Source organism: Bactrocera latifrons, unplaced genomic scaffold (assembly GCF_001853355.1).
Source record: "Bactrocera latifrons isolate USDA-ARS-PBARC rearing strain unplaced genomic scaffold, ASM185335v1 scaffold_38, whole genome shotgun sequence".
Lineage (NCBI taxonomy): Eukaryota > Metazoa > Arthropoda > Insecta > Diptera > Tephritidae > Bactrocera > Bactrocera latifrons.
In genome coordinates, this window is record NW_017537023.1 from 957274 (window position 1) to 973918 (window position 16645).

Sequence of the window (16645 nt, forward strand, 5' to 3'; positions counted from 1 at the left end):
CTTTCTATTTTATAATTGCTATGCTTCTTTGTGATTTTTATACATTAGAAACTGAATTAATTTCGGCGTCCACTCTAAGCCTTTGGTAGTGTACATTTTGAATTTTACTCTTTTTTTTTGGTGCTTTTGTGGTATTTATTTGGTTTAAGCAAAATTTACAATTTTATGAACCTAATTTTCCAAAACGAAAAATGCTAAAATAATACAAACGGAAAATTATTTGTAAAAGAAACAATTTTTGTACTCTCTTTTTCTATGGAATTTCACGGATTTAGTAATTTAAATGTAACCAAACATTGACATGTGTGAACACAAGCTTGTATTAACAGCTGTTATTGTGTAGCAAGCAGAGGTGTAAGAATACAATTTTTATTTACTTTTTAATTTAATTTTTTGTTTTAAATAATACCAATTATATGCATTGAACGAGAATTCAATGTTTACAACTCGATTTGGTTACAACCAAAAGGATTTAAGAGTATAAGCATAACAAAGTTTGTGGCTTCAACGCTTATATGGCTATGTGACAATGAAAATTTTCGCATACTTAAAAGCATTTACCATTGAAAACCATAATTTATGGATTTTAATTTAGTTCTAAATTTAAATTATTTTCATTTGCTTTCCATTGCTTTTAATAAAAAGAGAAGTATTATTTCTTTATAAATGTAGTATATACATATGTATGTATTTATCTTGGTCAACGACTCGTTTGTGAAAAGCTTAAGGCGGCGTCCACTGCGAAGCACTGAATATGCTTTATAACAATTAAGATTTAAATAAATGCTTTCACTCATACAATTTTGCGAAAAATATTCATTAATATACAAAAAAGTTAGTGCTATGCTTACGAAAATAAAATTGCGAAAACGAAAATAAAAAAATGTAAATTTCGAGCTTTTGCACTTTTTACTGATTTATACACTCTAAGTAACATTTGCATCTTAAACATTGCAGTTTGACTAAAAATGCAAATAAAAGCAAAATTTGGAAAAAAAACTCAACGCAGAAAAACTTTTGTTTCGCACCTATTTATTACAATATAAAACCTAGAAACCTATTCAATTAGCATATTACGGAAATATTTTAGCTCTAAATAGTTTATAATATGCATACGTAGTTGCATAGTTGCAAAAATAACGCAAATTAGTTGACAGCACAGTAAAGCACACATTTGTTGACAGAATAATTGCTGAGGTTGCTGCAGGGTATACAATACGTTACGCTGCATGACATTTTTAATCGTCATCACTTGAGTTCTCTTCATCATCGCCTGCTTCGCTATTACTATCTTCTTGCGTTTGCGCCGGTCTATTGGGATTTCTCACCAGCAAGTCATCACCGTACGTGTCTTCGTCGCTATCCATTTGTACTTGTTCGTGTTCACGTTTTTTACCAAACGCTTTTGGCCATACACCCGCTTTGGTGTATTCCTTAATGTGTTCGGGTGTGAGAATTTTACAAATTTCCGCCTTCACTTTGTCACCCTCTTCGATGGGTTCCACGAGCACATAATCACCACGTTTAACCCAAACATTTTTACGAAATTTATTCGGCATGGATGCTAGGAAATTTTCCGCATTGACCTCAGCCGTTTCCACTTCGTGCAGATTATTACCACGACTACTGATCACCCGCACAATTTGTTGCTTCTCGCTGGGCAGCTCGAAATCATCTTCCATCATTTCCTTAAGCACATGTTTGCGGCGTACTACGCGAGACATTTTGTAGCGCTGATGAATTGTGAAAATAAAATTGTCAATTTGCAGTTAGTGCTTGTAAACAGTAAGCTGTGCGGTGTTTTACACCAGACGCAATAAATATATAATTTACGTACCTTTAGTGTATTCAAGATTTTAACTCGACTCGTTTTCTTATATGTTTCTTTTTTATGCTATGTTGTGCTTGTAAATGCATTTAAAACCAAATTAATTTGCGAAAATTGACGCAAAATGCGTGCTTTGGAATTTTTTGTTAACCACGAAAAATTCACTACAATGACAATCAGCTGTTCTGCATGAGTTGCCAGAGTGCGTGGGAAATTAATTTAGCTTGACAGTAGCTCGTACCGAAACGATATAGCATATCGGAACGGAAGCGTTGGCAGCCCAGAAAGTAACGGGAAATCGTCCATTTGTTTCAGTTTTTCGTTCGTGAGTCGCGTTTTTAATTCGTAATTTCTTATTTGAAAGTTTTATAGTTTAAAAGTGTGTAAATATTAAAAAATAGTAAAAAGTAGTGAAAGTGAAGTGCGCGTAATGAAAATTTTATGAAATTCCGTTTCGTGATTAGGTTTTAAACGTTTAGATTGTGTTTGTAAATTTGACTCTTGTGGCGTTACTTCCGCAGCCATTTTCAAATCATTCAGTCCCGTCGGGAATGTAGTTCGTTTGTATAAAAAGTTTGGTTAATTTGTATTAAATATTCGTGTGTGTGTGTGTGTTAAAAATATGGACTCAAGTAAAATGCGTTGTTGGAGCCGTACGTTCTTGCTCATGTGTTTGCGTAAAGGTTAGTGAAAATATTGCATATGTATATACATACATGCTTATGTGTCTATTTACATACATGTGTATAACCTAACATAGAAGTTGTAGATGTAGGAAGTGCAAGTAGCGAGCAGTCATATTTAGAGTTCCATTGCAGCAAATCTGTTCTAACGTACTTAAGTTATTGAACGCGTGTGCCAAAAACTGACTGTTGCTGTATTATTTAATGTACATACACATACAGAAAAATGTAAATATGTATATTACATTTTGTTACCATATATTGCAATACGATTATGTTACTATGAACGTATCTTCTCTTCTGAATGTTTTTAAGAAATGTATTCCTTGTTTTTTAAAATTATCTGTTATAAAAGGTTATCGGTAATAAATACTGATGTTATAGCTTTCTTAAGTTAAAATTTAACAAATATTTCATAAAAATATAAGACGGCTTCTAGAACCTTCTACGCAGAATAGACAGAAAAGCTCTAAACTTTTATTATGTCGTAATGTCGTGTAATATAAAATAGCGCCATAACAATAAGACACTATTATAATTATTATTGCTTTTGTGCATATTTAGCACGCCTTTGAAGTATTGAATTTAGACTCGCTTCACATTCCCTATTTTTTTATATTTTCCAACTGCTTGCTTTGGAAATCTTTGCCATTCACATAAAATTCACTACAATGTCAATCAGCTGTTTCTGTGTTGCCAGAGCGTATAAAACATGTATTGAGCTAAAATGTTAGTATATTTGCATGGATGTGTGTGCATACATATACACTTGCAGAAACAATATTGAATTTCGGAACGGAAATGTAGTTGGCAACACTAAATGCAGCAAGAAACGGTTTATACATGAATATTTCCTTCCTTAAGTGTAGTTTGGAAGATACTTATGGAAACTTTATGACTTAAAAGTGAATAATTTATTTTAAAATTACATATATCATATTATCAAAACATTTAGTTTGGAAATAATTATATGAAATTTTATTTGAGATATGACAATAATTATGCGAACGTTTATTTGGGGCTAGGTTTTATGCGTATAAATAAATATTGTAAATTTGGCTTTACTTCGGCAGCCATTTCTAAATCACATGGAGTCCGTTTAACGTTTTAAATTTGTATAAAATATTTAAATTCTGCTTGTTAATTGTGATACAATTTCATAATATTAAATATAAATCGTTGGAATAAAAATCACTAAATATTTTTTTGAAGAACAGCGTAGTGTTAATGTCAGTGAAGCAATGTTTTTAGACTACCAAGTTGTCATGAAATGTATTATTAATAGTCGTGAGTCTTGGATCTATGCTTAAGGTGAGCCCAAGCCGAGAAATCACGTCATACCAGATCAAAAATCAAGGTTATGCTGACAGCTTTCTTCGATTATGGAGGTGTAATGCAATCCTAATTTCCTCCGACCGTCCAAACTGTCAACAAGGAATACTAACTAGACTAGCGTTTAATAACTGTATCGAGGATTAAAAAAAAAACGTGGGCACAAGTGTATAAGGACCAAGAGGGATTAGTTTAAGGGGGCTGACGTACATATAAAATGAAGAATAAATTATGACTTTAAAAATTATGAACAAAGTCTTACTATTTTTTGCTCATAGTAGTATTAAGAGCAAAATGTTTGTAAGTGACCACGATTCTTACCTTTTCAAAAACTTTTAAAGATTCAACTATCACTTTGGAAAAAGTGCGAATGAGAGTTGTCACTGTAACCCCTCCTCCGTCTACAATTACTAAAAGGAGATATTATATGTTTTGACAGATTTTAACATAAATACTTATTAGGTCTTCAGAGACTTCTTAAAGTTTTAAGAAATCTCCCAAGGGGAAGGAGGAAATCTTGCTTAAATAAGGAAAAAATATACTGTTCTCTAAATTTTTAAAATTTTTACTTATAAAAAGTAAAATATTAAATAACTTACTGACTTTAAGCTCAATAACTTTAAAGAAAATACTCACTCAAACCGTAGTAAAAAACCTTTTTTTTCATAATTCTTTAATTTCAGCGTTTTTATTTAACAATTTCGAATTAAATATTTTCTGTAGTTAAAAAAAAGAACAAAAATAATATTTCTTATATAAACTTAATTTAGTCTAAAGGCTAATCATTATATAAGGCTACTTAGCTAATATTACAAATATAATAAATACAATGCGTAAAAAGCTGTAAGAGCAATATTAATATATGTATATATGATTGATTTCGTAAAATAATTAAATTTCTAACAATTTTGCTCTCATTCTAATAAAAAAATCGAACTGTGAGACAAATTTATTTTTTACTCAATCGCAAGATACGTTCCTTAAGGCAGCCTGGTGTCACTTTTGTCGTTTTTACCTTCTTACGTGATTGTGTTTGTATCTGTTTCGACTTGCGTAACCTAAAAATTGATAAATTTTTTGAAAAAATTTGCTTTTTTGTGTTTTCTTCTATTTATTATATTTTTAATTTTAGCGAAATGTACTTACAAGTCGTCATACAATGTGGCTATCTCCTTCTTCCATATGTCCTTAAAGTCATTCGTAAAATTGGTCCAATACTCAAAGAACTGATCGGGTGTGCATTGCTCTAGCGTACGTGATTTGGGCGTAAAATGATAAAAACGCATTGTCTCGATGAATGTCGAACGTGACTCATCCAAGTCTTTGTTCAGTTTATCAATCGTTTTGGTTGCGCTTTCTATAAACTCTTCCATTTTCGACTTAAACGGTTCCAAAGTGTTGGGTGTTGAGGCGCTTACAACGCGTTCAGTGGTTTTTTGATTAGCTAAAATGAAGACAATATATATTATTTATGTTTGCATTAAATAATTTTGTTTCATTGGTGAGCTCATTGCGGTCAAGGCGTTACAAAAATTTCCTAAAATGTTTTTTACACTTCTAAAATTGTGTTTTAACCTCCCACTCTCCCCACTCACCTTTAAGTTTTTTATGCAGTTCCATTATTTGCTGTTTAACCTCATCGAAATCCACTTGTGCAGCACGCTCTACGTCCGAGGGTTCGGGTATGGGTAATATCATTTCCAGCAATTGTACGCCTTCCTTTCGTCGCCTACTTATATAGGTACGCACGATGAAGTGCAGTAAGGTTGTCTGTGACTCCTTAGATTTGACGTCTTTGAGTTTGCCTAAAATTTCCAATGTAAATCCGTCCGCTTGTCCTCTCTGTCGATTGCCACCGTTCATATAGTTGCCCAACGTCAATATTATAGCGAATACATGCTTCAAGTCTTCGCTCTCGATCAGATATTGTGACAGTTGTGTGACAACCTCCAATTTTCGCGCAATTACCGTGGCGGCCTCCTCGAACTCAGCTTGGAAAACGATGCATGATATGCGCTCCGTAGACATTGAGATCTGTGAGATTTTGAGTAAAAATTGCTCGGGATAGTCTAGCGGTATGTCGCTTTGTGCCGCTTCCTTGATGAGTTCTAATTCCTCGTTTGTCGCTTTAATGTTAATAATCTGTTGTAAAGTTTCTAAACTAACCACCGATGTGTCCACGTGGTAGATGGCGTGTTCGATCTCACAGAAGTCAACATGCAGACTCCGCGACACAATACCGACATTCTGTGAACGTTTACTATCCAGCACCTTCATTGCCTTCACACGCACCACTTTTTTCTCTTTTGGCTTGCTGACAGGCACCACTGCCTGCCGCGAAAAGAGTTCGGTAAATTCGTCGATATTATCGAGACTTGTCTCCTCAATTTCCTGCCAGATTTCTTTGGGCGTTGCCGAGTCCACGGCATCGTCTGGTGAGCTACCACTACTGCTGGATTCTGTACTGGCTTGTGGGGGTGGCGGTTTAGGTAGTGGCGCGTTTGTAACTATGCGTGTCCAGTACAGCGGCTTCATCGGTTTGGGTGGGTTAACGGCAGTCTTTCGTAGAGCTGATAGGAAAAATTTTATTAAGTAATTTAGTGTATCAAAAAGTGCCGATTTACTACTTACTATTCGTGGTGTGAAACCAAGAGCCTTCTGTTGGATTCGGCAGTGGTGCCGGCGTGGTGGAGGAAGGTGGTTTTGGCGCACCGGGCGGAGGTGGGGGTGGCACAGCTGAAACGTTTAGGGGAGGCAACGCAGGTGGCGGCGGTGGTGGTGGACCGGCTGCTGGAGCTCCGAGCGCTGGTGGTGGTGGTGGCGGCGGTGCCGGTGCATTCATACCCGGCGGAGGAGGAGGTGGTGGCGGCGGCGGCGCTGTTGACGTTGGCGCTGGTGGAGGTGGCGGCGGCGGTGGTGGTGGCTTTGCAAGTGCTGCATCGAGTGGGGGTGGCGGCGGTGGTGGAGGCTTAGGCGCACTGGGCGCTACTTCCGCTTCCGTTTGTATTTCTTGATCACTGGTTTCTTTCGCTTTCACTTTGCATAGCGGACACGTGGTTAATGCCGTCACTAATATTTCATCAGTCTGTATTGCCATATCTTGTGGAGATTGCTTGGGAATAACGATAGCTGGCGCTGCTGTTGGTTTATCAATTTCGTAAACGGTCGCTTCGCTAGCGTTTAGCAGATCGGTTAATTCTATGCAGCGTTTAGATGGACGGCGTGTCATTTCGCTAACATTGAGCAGTTCATTGACCACCGTGTGCACTTCGGTTATGTTGCCACAGGCAAGCAGCCGCTTGCGGAGATTCTGTTGAAATGTAAGATCACCGGTGGTGGTATCCACTTGTACGCCTTTCGGTATGCGCGGCACTGTGCTGGGCGTACTGCAATGCGGCCAAACGGCTACTGTGTCCAGTCTGCCAGGTGTCAGGGGTACAGATGTGGTTGGCGCCTCCGTGTGGGTCCATTGATACATATAATAAGGCTGAAGAAAACGAAAATGAAAATTCAAATAACGTTAGTTATTGTAGTAATAGTATATAGAACATTTTTAGGAAGCGAAGTAATACTAATTCGTTCTATATTTCCTCGTATTTTGTCTTTACTAAATATTTAAATATTTTATGATCAGAGGGAGAATGATTTTGCTCCGCTTGGAATCTCCAATTCGCGCCACATTGCGAAAAGAAGAAACGACTGGCTCGCTGCTGTTAGTTCGGCTATAACCGCGTAAGTGGTGTCTACGCCAGTAAAGAAGAAGAAATCGATCAGAACATTTTTGAGCAGCACTGTTCATTTTTTATCTCTGGATGTAATGCCATTATAAAAGACTAATTTCGGGAATTTCATCAATTTTCATACCATTAAGTCCTCTTTATTACTGAATTTTCATTTAAAGTAGGAATAATCGCAAACGAGACACTTAACGAAGCTTGCTAGTCACACTAATATGGACATTGCCAAATTTATTCGATAATGGCAAAACTATATCAGCGGGCCTCTCAGTTCGTTTATGACCTCAAATATTTTATAAATGTTTTTCTTAGCTCATGTTCAGGTATCTCACTTTTTATTTGAGATATACGGTTAAAGTCCGTCAGCTGAACATAGTCATACCCGTACTTATTTTCTTTCGACAGTCGTAACTCTTTGTTACCAACTATTCTGCAATAGTTAGTACTTAATTAATCTATGAAAGTCTGCGTTATCTCTGATTGATCCATATGTCAGTTGTTTGATTTCGATACCAAAAGTTTGTCCTCCGATTTTTACCACGAAAAAAAAAAAATTGTACACCGAGTTTACTGGAAATTTTGTGTTTTTAATGTAATTATGACTACGAAATCGTTGAAATGTTTTGAAGTGTTTTGGAGAGTTTATTTTATCGCGAATCCAAGTATTTGACTGGCCCATAGCAGTCAGTAAGGGTAGCGAAATCTTGAAAAACTTTTATTAAAGACGATAAAGAAGAAGAAGACGATGAAGAAACAGTTCCTCGAAATCGTCGTGTTGACATCAGAGAGATAGCAGAGAATCTCAACATACATATGTATATATCTTATGGATCCATTTAACCCATTTGGGTTATATTATTTGGATTCACAGCCGGTTAAATTTCTCCAGGTGTTGGCAATATTATGTATATAAAATCATGAATGGATCACAGTCAAAGCGAAAATTAATTAATTCCCAATCGATTTTATCAATTTTAGCCAATATCACAATATTAACAGATTAATTCTATTTAAATGATCTCTAGATTTCATTAAGGTACCTGAAAAATCATATGGAGTAAAGTCAGCCGGAAGTTCGAAAAGTATTATATTAGTTATATAGAGATTGGGTCAAGTTTTCACCCAATTTTATCTATTTTTGGCATAAAAATACGCTCTCTCATTTTCATTGAGATAACTCACAAGTTGGCCGATATATGCCGTATAAGGCACCCGAAAATCTTGATATTAAGCATATGGGATCTAAGAGAAGTTTTGACCCGATTCAATCAATTCTTGATCTTCGGACAGACTCTTGTCAAACAAGAACTCTCTCCAAATGTCAATTATATATCTCATACATTGACTGACCCGGATTTTTATCAGGCCAAGGGCTGTCAACTCGGCAGAATTCAATCTCGAGTGTTCAGTTTATTGATTTATCGCACTTTTAGTCACCGTTTCTATTTAGATAAATTTGAACACAACAAAGTCTACTACTAGTGACTTAATTTCAGGTATAGGGTTGTACCCATATTGGATGACCTCTAATATAAATGTGTTTTTAAAAAATCAATTCAACTCCATATTTATTTAATGCTAACGACATGCAGAGAGTGCTGAGAGATATTCATTTGGCGGATAATAGTTAACAAGAATCTATATATAAAAATGTCTAATATTCCATTCCAGGAAAAACGACTCCATCTCCGCCAAATCCACAAAAGCAACTAAGCCACAAAACTCTTCAAACAGACCTTAGAACATATAGGTCTATTCATTTGATGAATTACATGAAGAAGCCCGGTCAATCATATAATAGAAAGCTAGGTCTATACAAGTACATGTAAAAATGTCTAATATTTCGGCCCACCAGAACACAGACTTGCTATATAATTCTTCTATATATTATAGTTTTTAGAAAAGATAAAGCAGAGGAAGGAGATTTTCATCTATGTATTTTTGTAAGATTTGATATTTGAAAGGATTTTAAATCATTCAAGACTTTGAGCGACACTCACAATGTATGATTCGCCTCAAGTCTTCCTGTGAAAAGTTAAATTCCTAAAAACGTAATTGAACTGTGTAAAAGCAAAAAATTTATAAATTTCATTTGCAACGGTATTGCCTCACGTTACCTTTAGTTATGCAACGCTTGTGACAAAAAAATTTGGAAATCACAACCAGGATAAGCCAACAGGGGACAGTGTAAGAATCTGCAATTCACAAGTGTCGCGCGAAATAAGCAAAAGGGTAGGAGCAAACAACAAAAATAGAAGAAGAAAAAGAAAAAAAAATCGAAAAAATTAGCAACATCATACTTACAATTGCACAAAGAGCGCAGCAACAGCCGTCGCGCAAATGAAAGCTGCTGCAAGAGGGAAGCTAGGAAGGGTTTCAAGTATCGGAGAAGCGCATAGCAATTTGCCAAGCCAAATTGTTAATGCCGAGGGGATTGAATATGCAACGGCACAAGGCAAAGGATATTGCGCGCTAACGAATATGTAGCCGGAATTGTGTAGGTGGTTGTGTGTGTGACGGCACATTTATGTATGTAACATTTTTTATACCCTGCACCCAAAAGAAAATGTCGGAGATCTTATAAAATATATGTGTATAGTACATTAATTATCAGTTTGACGAGCTGGTCAATTTAGTCATGTTCGTCTGTCTGTCCGTCAGTGTAGACAACAACTAATCTCTCATTTTTGAAGATGTTGGTCTGAAATTGTGCACACGTTCGTTCTCCCCAAAAAGTTCTGCATTTGTCGGAACTGCCGATATCGAACCACTATAGCATATAGCTGCCACACAAACTGAGCGATCGGAAACAAGTACTGGTATGGAAATTCTTCTCATTTTTCAAGATATCTTCATTAAATTTAACATGGGTTATTGCCTATGCCAATGGTGTAATCTCCGAAGATATTGTTTAGATCGCATCATTATAGCATATATTTGCCATACAAATTGAACAATCAAACTGAAGCCTTTGTATGGAGAACTCTTTTATTTGTCAAGATATCTTCATGAAATTCGCCATGGGGTTTTATCAAAGGAAATAGTGCAATCTCCGAAAGAATTTTTTGGATTTGATCACTAGCATATAGCTGTCATACAAACTGAACGATCAAAATCAGAATACAAATATGTTTATACCCTCTTTATACAATAACAACATTCCTACGAAGGGTATTGCAGCTTCGGTACAATCCAAGTTAACGGTTTTGCTTGTTTTTTTTGCTTTCTTTCTACATAAATATGTGTGTATGTGTTAGTATAAACGTAAATGCAGGTGAATATTTGTATAGCTGCATGAAGTCATGTAATCTTTTTCAAAGTTAAACGTCACCAAACGTTGATTGGCATAACAAAATGTGAGGGTGTGCGGGGGAAAAACCCTTGGTATCAAAAGGCTAATAGCTGCTGAGGTGCAAATCTGTTCCCACACATATACGTTTTTATGTTTATGTGTATGTGAGTGTGTGTTTGCAGTTAGATGCGTCCTGCCGCTCACCTCCCAATTACAAAATTGCTAATACAGAATCACTAAATACATACATACGTAAGTCCATATATGGTTTGTATGTGGTGCTTGCATCGGCACACACACTTATAACGTCCACAACTGTGTTTGTTTACCGCTTTTTGTGGCGCATTTTAGGTTTAACAGCCGTTTCATACTCCAACACTTCGCATTGAACACACACTCACATATAAAATATTTGTATTTACCGCTACATATGCACATACACATAGTCATGCCGCAAATGCATGTGGTTGTGTTTGTTTGTGCACTTGTTTGCAGAGTGCAAATTATCAACAGTGTGTTAACACTCTTCACAAATGGTGTGAAATGCGATTAAAGGTTCGTGTGTGATTTTTTTATTCATTCTTTCATTTGCTTTTTTTTTTTTGCTTGCAAGTTGCCCTTTAAACTTGATTTGCATTTTTATGCGCGATGCTCTTCAAATCTGAGCGTGTGAGGTGCATATGTTGGGGGTTGGGCGTGGAGAGCGCTTTAAAAATTTTCAAAAGTGTTTAGTGCTTTTGAACGGCTAAAAGAGAGCATTTACTGTGTTTATTGGTGGTGGCTGGTGGTTCAAATGCCCTATCCATTAATTTCTATCTTTTATATGTCTATTAGTTCATTCATACATGTACATATGTACGTATATACGAGTACATAGTACATGCTTATGACTATGTTTCCGCAAGTGCAAAATACATACATATTTATAGAAAAATAGTATATCGAAAGTGTTCGAAAAAAATTTCAGCGAAAGAAGTGCGATGTTAATCACAGTCTTGTTGCTGTCGTGAATTCTACTTAGTGTAACTTAATGTTTCCTGCAAACTGGAATGAAATTAGAGGATTAAAATTAAAAAAAAAAATTATTGTTTTTGACTTAAAGTACACTGTAGGATTCTAAGAACATTACTCAGTAAGTAAAAATATAAAAAAATCGTTTACCTGTCCTTTTGACTGTCGACTGTGTCGAAGTGTTTAAGTTAACGAACTTCAGTCTATTAAAATTAAATCAGATTTTTTAAATTAAGACTAGGCAATTACAAAAAGCTACAAATATACTAACAAGTCTAATGTAGATTAATATCCCTTTTTATACTATTGCAACATGTTGCTACAGAGTATTGTAGTTTGATTTACCTAATGATTGTACGTATTATCTAAAATTAATCGAGATAGACGTAGGATTACATATATATGATCAGGATGATGAGAAAAGTCGAAACCCGGGTGACTGTCTATCTGTAAGTTCGCCCATCTGCCCGTCTATGCAAGCTGTAACTTGAGTAAAAATTGCGATACCTTGGTGAAACTTGGTATGCAAGTTCCTTAGTACAAAAAAAAAAAAAAAAAAAAAAAAAAAAAAAAAAAAAAAAAAAAAAAAAAAAAAAAAAAAAATACGAGTTCATAGATGGTCGTAATCGGACAACTGCCACGCCCATAAATAGTCCTTTACCTGAAATCCTATAAAGTGACATAACTAAGCACTAAATGGGTATATAGAATTTTAATATTTTGTGAACAAAAAAAAAAAAATATTAGAAGAAATTTATATTTTACCACCGAGATGGTATGATAAGACTTTATGGGACCCGAGGTAAAAATTGGACGATGGGCATGAAATCACATATCTCAGGAACCGCCCGCGCCTGTTTTCGATTACATTTAGTACGTAAAATGTGCGAAATTGGACTAAAACCACGTCTACTTCCCATATAAGGCAGTTTTAAATTCCATTTGATTCTTTTACAACGGGATAAAAACTTGCACTGGCAATTCGTTTAAAATACGGCATCTTATGACTAAAAATTTTCCAAATCCAACCAAAGCTGTTCAAGACCCTAGGTATTAAATATGTAAACTGCAGTATCTATAGTTGATTTTTGACCAAAAATATCGGTCAATGTATGCGATGTGCAATCGAAATTCAGGGAGAATCCTGTCCTGGCAATAGTATCTCTGTTTAGCCAAAAATGGTTGAATAAGGGCAATATTACCCTGAGTCCCCATACATACATATATGTATGTATCTACAATCATTTCTGAACTTAACTACTTCCTCTATAACTAATATCAAGATTTTGTTCTATATGATTGGTGATTGTATGTGAGGTACCTTACGAAAGCCAGGGAACAGTTTTTCAGTATGTGGCATGATAATAGTTAATAGATAAAATCGGGTCGATACTACCCTAACTTTCATATACTACGTATAATGATTTTTGTTTTTCTAGCAAATCTTATGCCGAATTTGTCAGAATATAAATTATAAATAGTATTGCTTAAATTTCGACTAGCAAGTTGCAATGGTATAAAATGTTCGTTTGCACCACAACTTAGCACATCCTTACTTGTTTCAGAGAGTTTCGATTTTCTAGAATCACCGTTGCTCGTGCATACCCTATAAGAAAATGTAACTTCGAAGATTGACTCAGTAGCCGCTAAAAAAATTTTTTGTATTTACGCAAATACAAAATAATAAAATTATCGAAGTTAGGTTTTGTTAGAAGGCATTAAACTTACCACCTTAGGCCTTAGTTTGAGTGGAAAAATAAAATTTTTTTTAATAAAAATTAAAAAAAAAAAAATTTTAGTATAAATATTTTGCAGTTAAACCGTTAAATTAACAATTTTTTTTTGAAGTGGGAAAGTTGGATGAACGCGCCCCCTTGATTGGCTTGTAAAGCTTAAGAAACGCTTTCTATGTTTGCCTAAACTCTTTTCGTTTCGATATTTTTGTGCACGCTGCATTTGAGTTTGTCTCCCTGGACAACAAAAAAAAAATTAGAACATTAATAAAAACATACAATTGAAACCGATATAACTTCGGTTGTTTCCAGGATCAGATGCGTATAAAAATCCTGGCAAAGCTTGTCAACTCCCTAGCAGGCTCTAAAACTATTCAAACACACCTTGTCTAAGCTTAGATCTTGACTACATTAAATAATTTAAGCGATGCGATAAAACAACATATTTTGCTTGTTAAGCTTACTCCCTTCCGTCTAGCGCCAAAACTTCGGCACCTTCAAAGGCAAAGTTCGGTAAAACAACCACAATGACTTATTTGCTCTAACATTCTGCAGTTATTTCAGTGGATTTTTTTTATAAACAAGTCAAGTTGCTTAATTATTAATTTAACTTTTACCTAGTTCATTTACAAATCCCTTTCGCATATTCCACGTTTTACTCCAACCTTAACGGCTTTCATTATACCTCCTGTAGTAGTTACTGTGTTAACAGCTGTAAATAAGTTTCGCTATTCTCTTATTGTGTCTACGTGACGCTTAACGGTGATAAAAGCCAAAAGGGCCAATGAAAAACTTAGAACACGTATTCCTAATTATTTCAACAGACCAACAGACTAAATTGGCGTGAAGTCACCTGTCATTTGATTTATTAACTTTGTTGCTTGACTATGTAATCGATTGAGTTAGCGAAGAATGCATCAAGCGGACACGAGCAAACGAAAGCGAAGCTCTAGCCACCTGTACACCGTATTCACCACACCGAAGTGGGCGCCAGTTTGTGTGTACTTTGTGGCGGATTAAAGGAGTTTAAGAAAGTTGTAATCGTGCTAAATATATATAATTTGTGTGATAATCATTTTCGATGGCAATCGAAGCATGTCCTCCCAATCTTATCACATAAAAATGCATGTAATTCAATGAAGTTCAGAATTAAAGCCTTACATACAAACTCAACTACGCATTTCGAACTTTTAATTACATTACTCAGACACATATTTGATTTTTGCTTCTCTCCATCTCCCTCTCTCCACCTCAACCCAAGTTTGTGAAGCACAAAACTCAGAGACATTTTAATAATTGCGCATTCATCAAGCTGTCGGTCTTTATTTACTGTCCAGTTCAAAATTTACACAGTCTCGTCTTAACCACTCCAAGAATTGCATGAATTTCAGGAAGTGCTGAAAGCAAAGCACCGAAGTCATTTCTTTAGATTGAATCTAAAATGGAAAATGCATTTTTTTTCGCCTAAAATCAACACAGACTTGTTGTAAGCGACGAGTCGAAATGTGGCTGAACTTAAGAATCTGCGACAAACATTCCTCGGAGACTTTAAGGTACAGCTTTCCGACTGCTCTAAAGCATTGAAAGCGGTTATGCAGCGTTGCACTCAATGAATTTGCATTAAAAGTACCGTTATCAAGCGAAATAAAATGGAATAGAACAAAATGAAAGGAGTAAAATGAAAAAAAAAAAAAAAAAACAATTTTGAAGGAGTAAGGAAGCAGCTCGGAAAAAATTGACACTTGAAACTGGGCACAGTTGTTAATGACACTTAATAACAACAACACTAGCAACAACAACTGTGCCCATGTCAAGCCTTTCAAAGCCGTAGTGACCGTTTTCGTATTTTTTTTTTCCGCTGAAGCTACATAAGTTTCAGTGCGCGCTTAACTGTCATAACTCTTCGACGAGGTGCGCTCCAGAGTCAATGGAGTTGTGGGAAAACTTTGTTTTTTATGTATAATTAAAATTCTTTATTTCAAACCCGAAGTAGTTACATTAAACTTAGAACAGATAAAAGAGAAAGCCTATAATGTGGTGCTAGAGGATGCCAGTAGTAAGTAACGAAACCTAGAATCGCTTCTCTAACAAAAATATATAAAATCGAAATGTTTGGAGAGCGTTATTAATTTTTTGAGATTCTTTACGCTGATATTGGACAAATAGAAAATACATTACTCCTTGCAAGCGCCTCTGACTAGGGGCTAGCTGACGTGAGAAGCTTCTTTAAGTCAGAAATACACTCAGCACTGCCCGATGAAAGGCAACATTCTAATAAGCTTTTCACACAGCCAAACTAATTTAGTACATTAAGATTGTAATTGAGAAATCAGTTTTTATCTTTCACGTAGCCGGATACTTAATTAACGATGCCAGTTACTCGATTAATGATAAGCTGTTATACTTGTTTGTATTCTTCAAATTCTATTTTTTATTGATTAAAACACATCATCAGCTGATTGCTATTTTATCAATGTACACAACCAATTTTACAGCCTGGAGAGCAACCTTCGGAGATAAACATAGCCAAATTTACAGTGTGAACAACAACCCGCAGAATTGCATTCCAGTTTCATATCGATTCGAATTCGGTTCAGAATTATTGGAATCCAAAGTGGAGCAGGTGCGTGAGCTTTTGTCAAATGCCATTAGTGTCTGAAATTTGTCTCTGGGGTACATGTGATATCTGTGAGGTAGTAACAACCCATTAACAACTTTGCTTGGCGTTTGTCTTTTGTCTTTTGACGCCTTGACCATGGTCATGCGCCCAATGCTATGGTCTTACAGCGGTAGAAAGCTACAAGTTTTCCCCTCGAAATCTGAGTTTATGTATAAACGTTCAGTTTATTCCGAAAGACGAACCGAAATACTCACATATAGATCGCCGTTAGCTTGATGACAAGCACTTGAAAACTAAATGAACAGACTTGAGTTTAGGAGGGTTGTTCATAATGGTAATGAACTCTGGAGAAACTAAGAATATCCGTACAAAGATAGAATCAACACCAATAAGGTTTCTGACAACGAAA

The 16645-nt window shown here is 35.6% G+C and overlaps 2 protein-coding genes across 5 annotated transcripts in view; both read right to left on the bottom strand.

Moving 5' to 3' along the window:
- Positions 1-1015: 1015 nt before the first annotated feature.
- On the bottom strand, positions 1016-2018 carry LOC108972132 (probable RNA-binding protein EIF1AD). Its single transcript, XM_018938625.1, has 2 exons — positions 1838-2018; positions 1016-1733 (listed from the first exon to the last, which is right to left on the bottom strand). Exon 2 carries the CDS (start codon positions 1722-1724, stop codon positions 1239-1241), a length of 486 nt encoding a protein of 161 aa, XP_018794170.1. The 5' UTR covers positions 1725-1733; positions 1838-2018; the 3' UTR covers positions 1016-1238.
- A 2711-nt stretch (positions 2019-4729) lies between these two features.
- Positions 4730-16645, bottom strand: part of LOC108972123 (protein cappuccino) — a 109530-nt gene continuing 97614 nt past the window's right edge. For all 4 annotated transcript variants that reach the window (XM_018938604.1, XM_018938607.1, XM_018938605.1 and 1 more), the window contains 4 exons: positions 6475-7330; positions 5439-6413; positions 4990-5287; positions 4730-4901 (listed from right to left, as the gene is read on the bottom strand). In XM_018938604.1, the coding sequence (XP_018794149.1) occupies positions 4793-4901; positions 4990-5287; positions 5439-6413; positions 6475-7330 (2238 nt within the window). In that variant the 3' untranslated portion in view covers positions 4730-4792. The remainder of the gene's footprint in view (positions 4902-4989; positions 5288-5438; positions 6414-6474; positions 7331-16645) is intronic.

What these genes read in the sequence shown, in the direction of transcription:
- LOC108972132 (XM_018938625.1), bottom strand. Translation starts at nt 1,724, where the DNA reads ATGTCTCGCGTAGTACGCCGCAAACATGTGCTTAAGGAAATGATGGAA.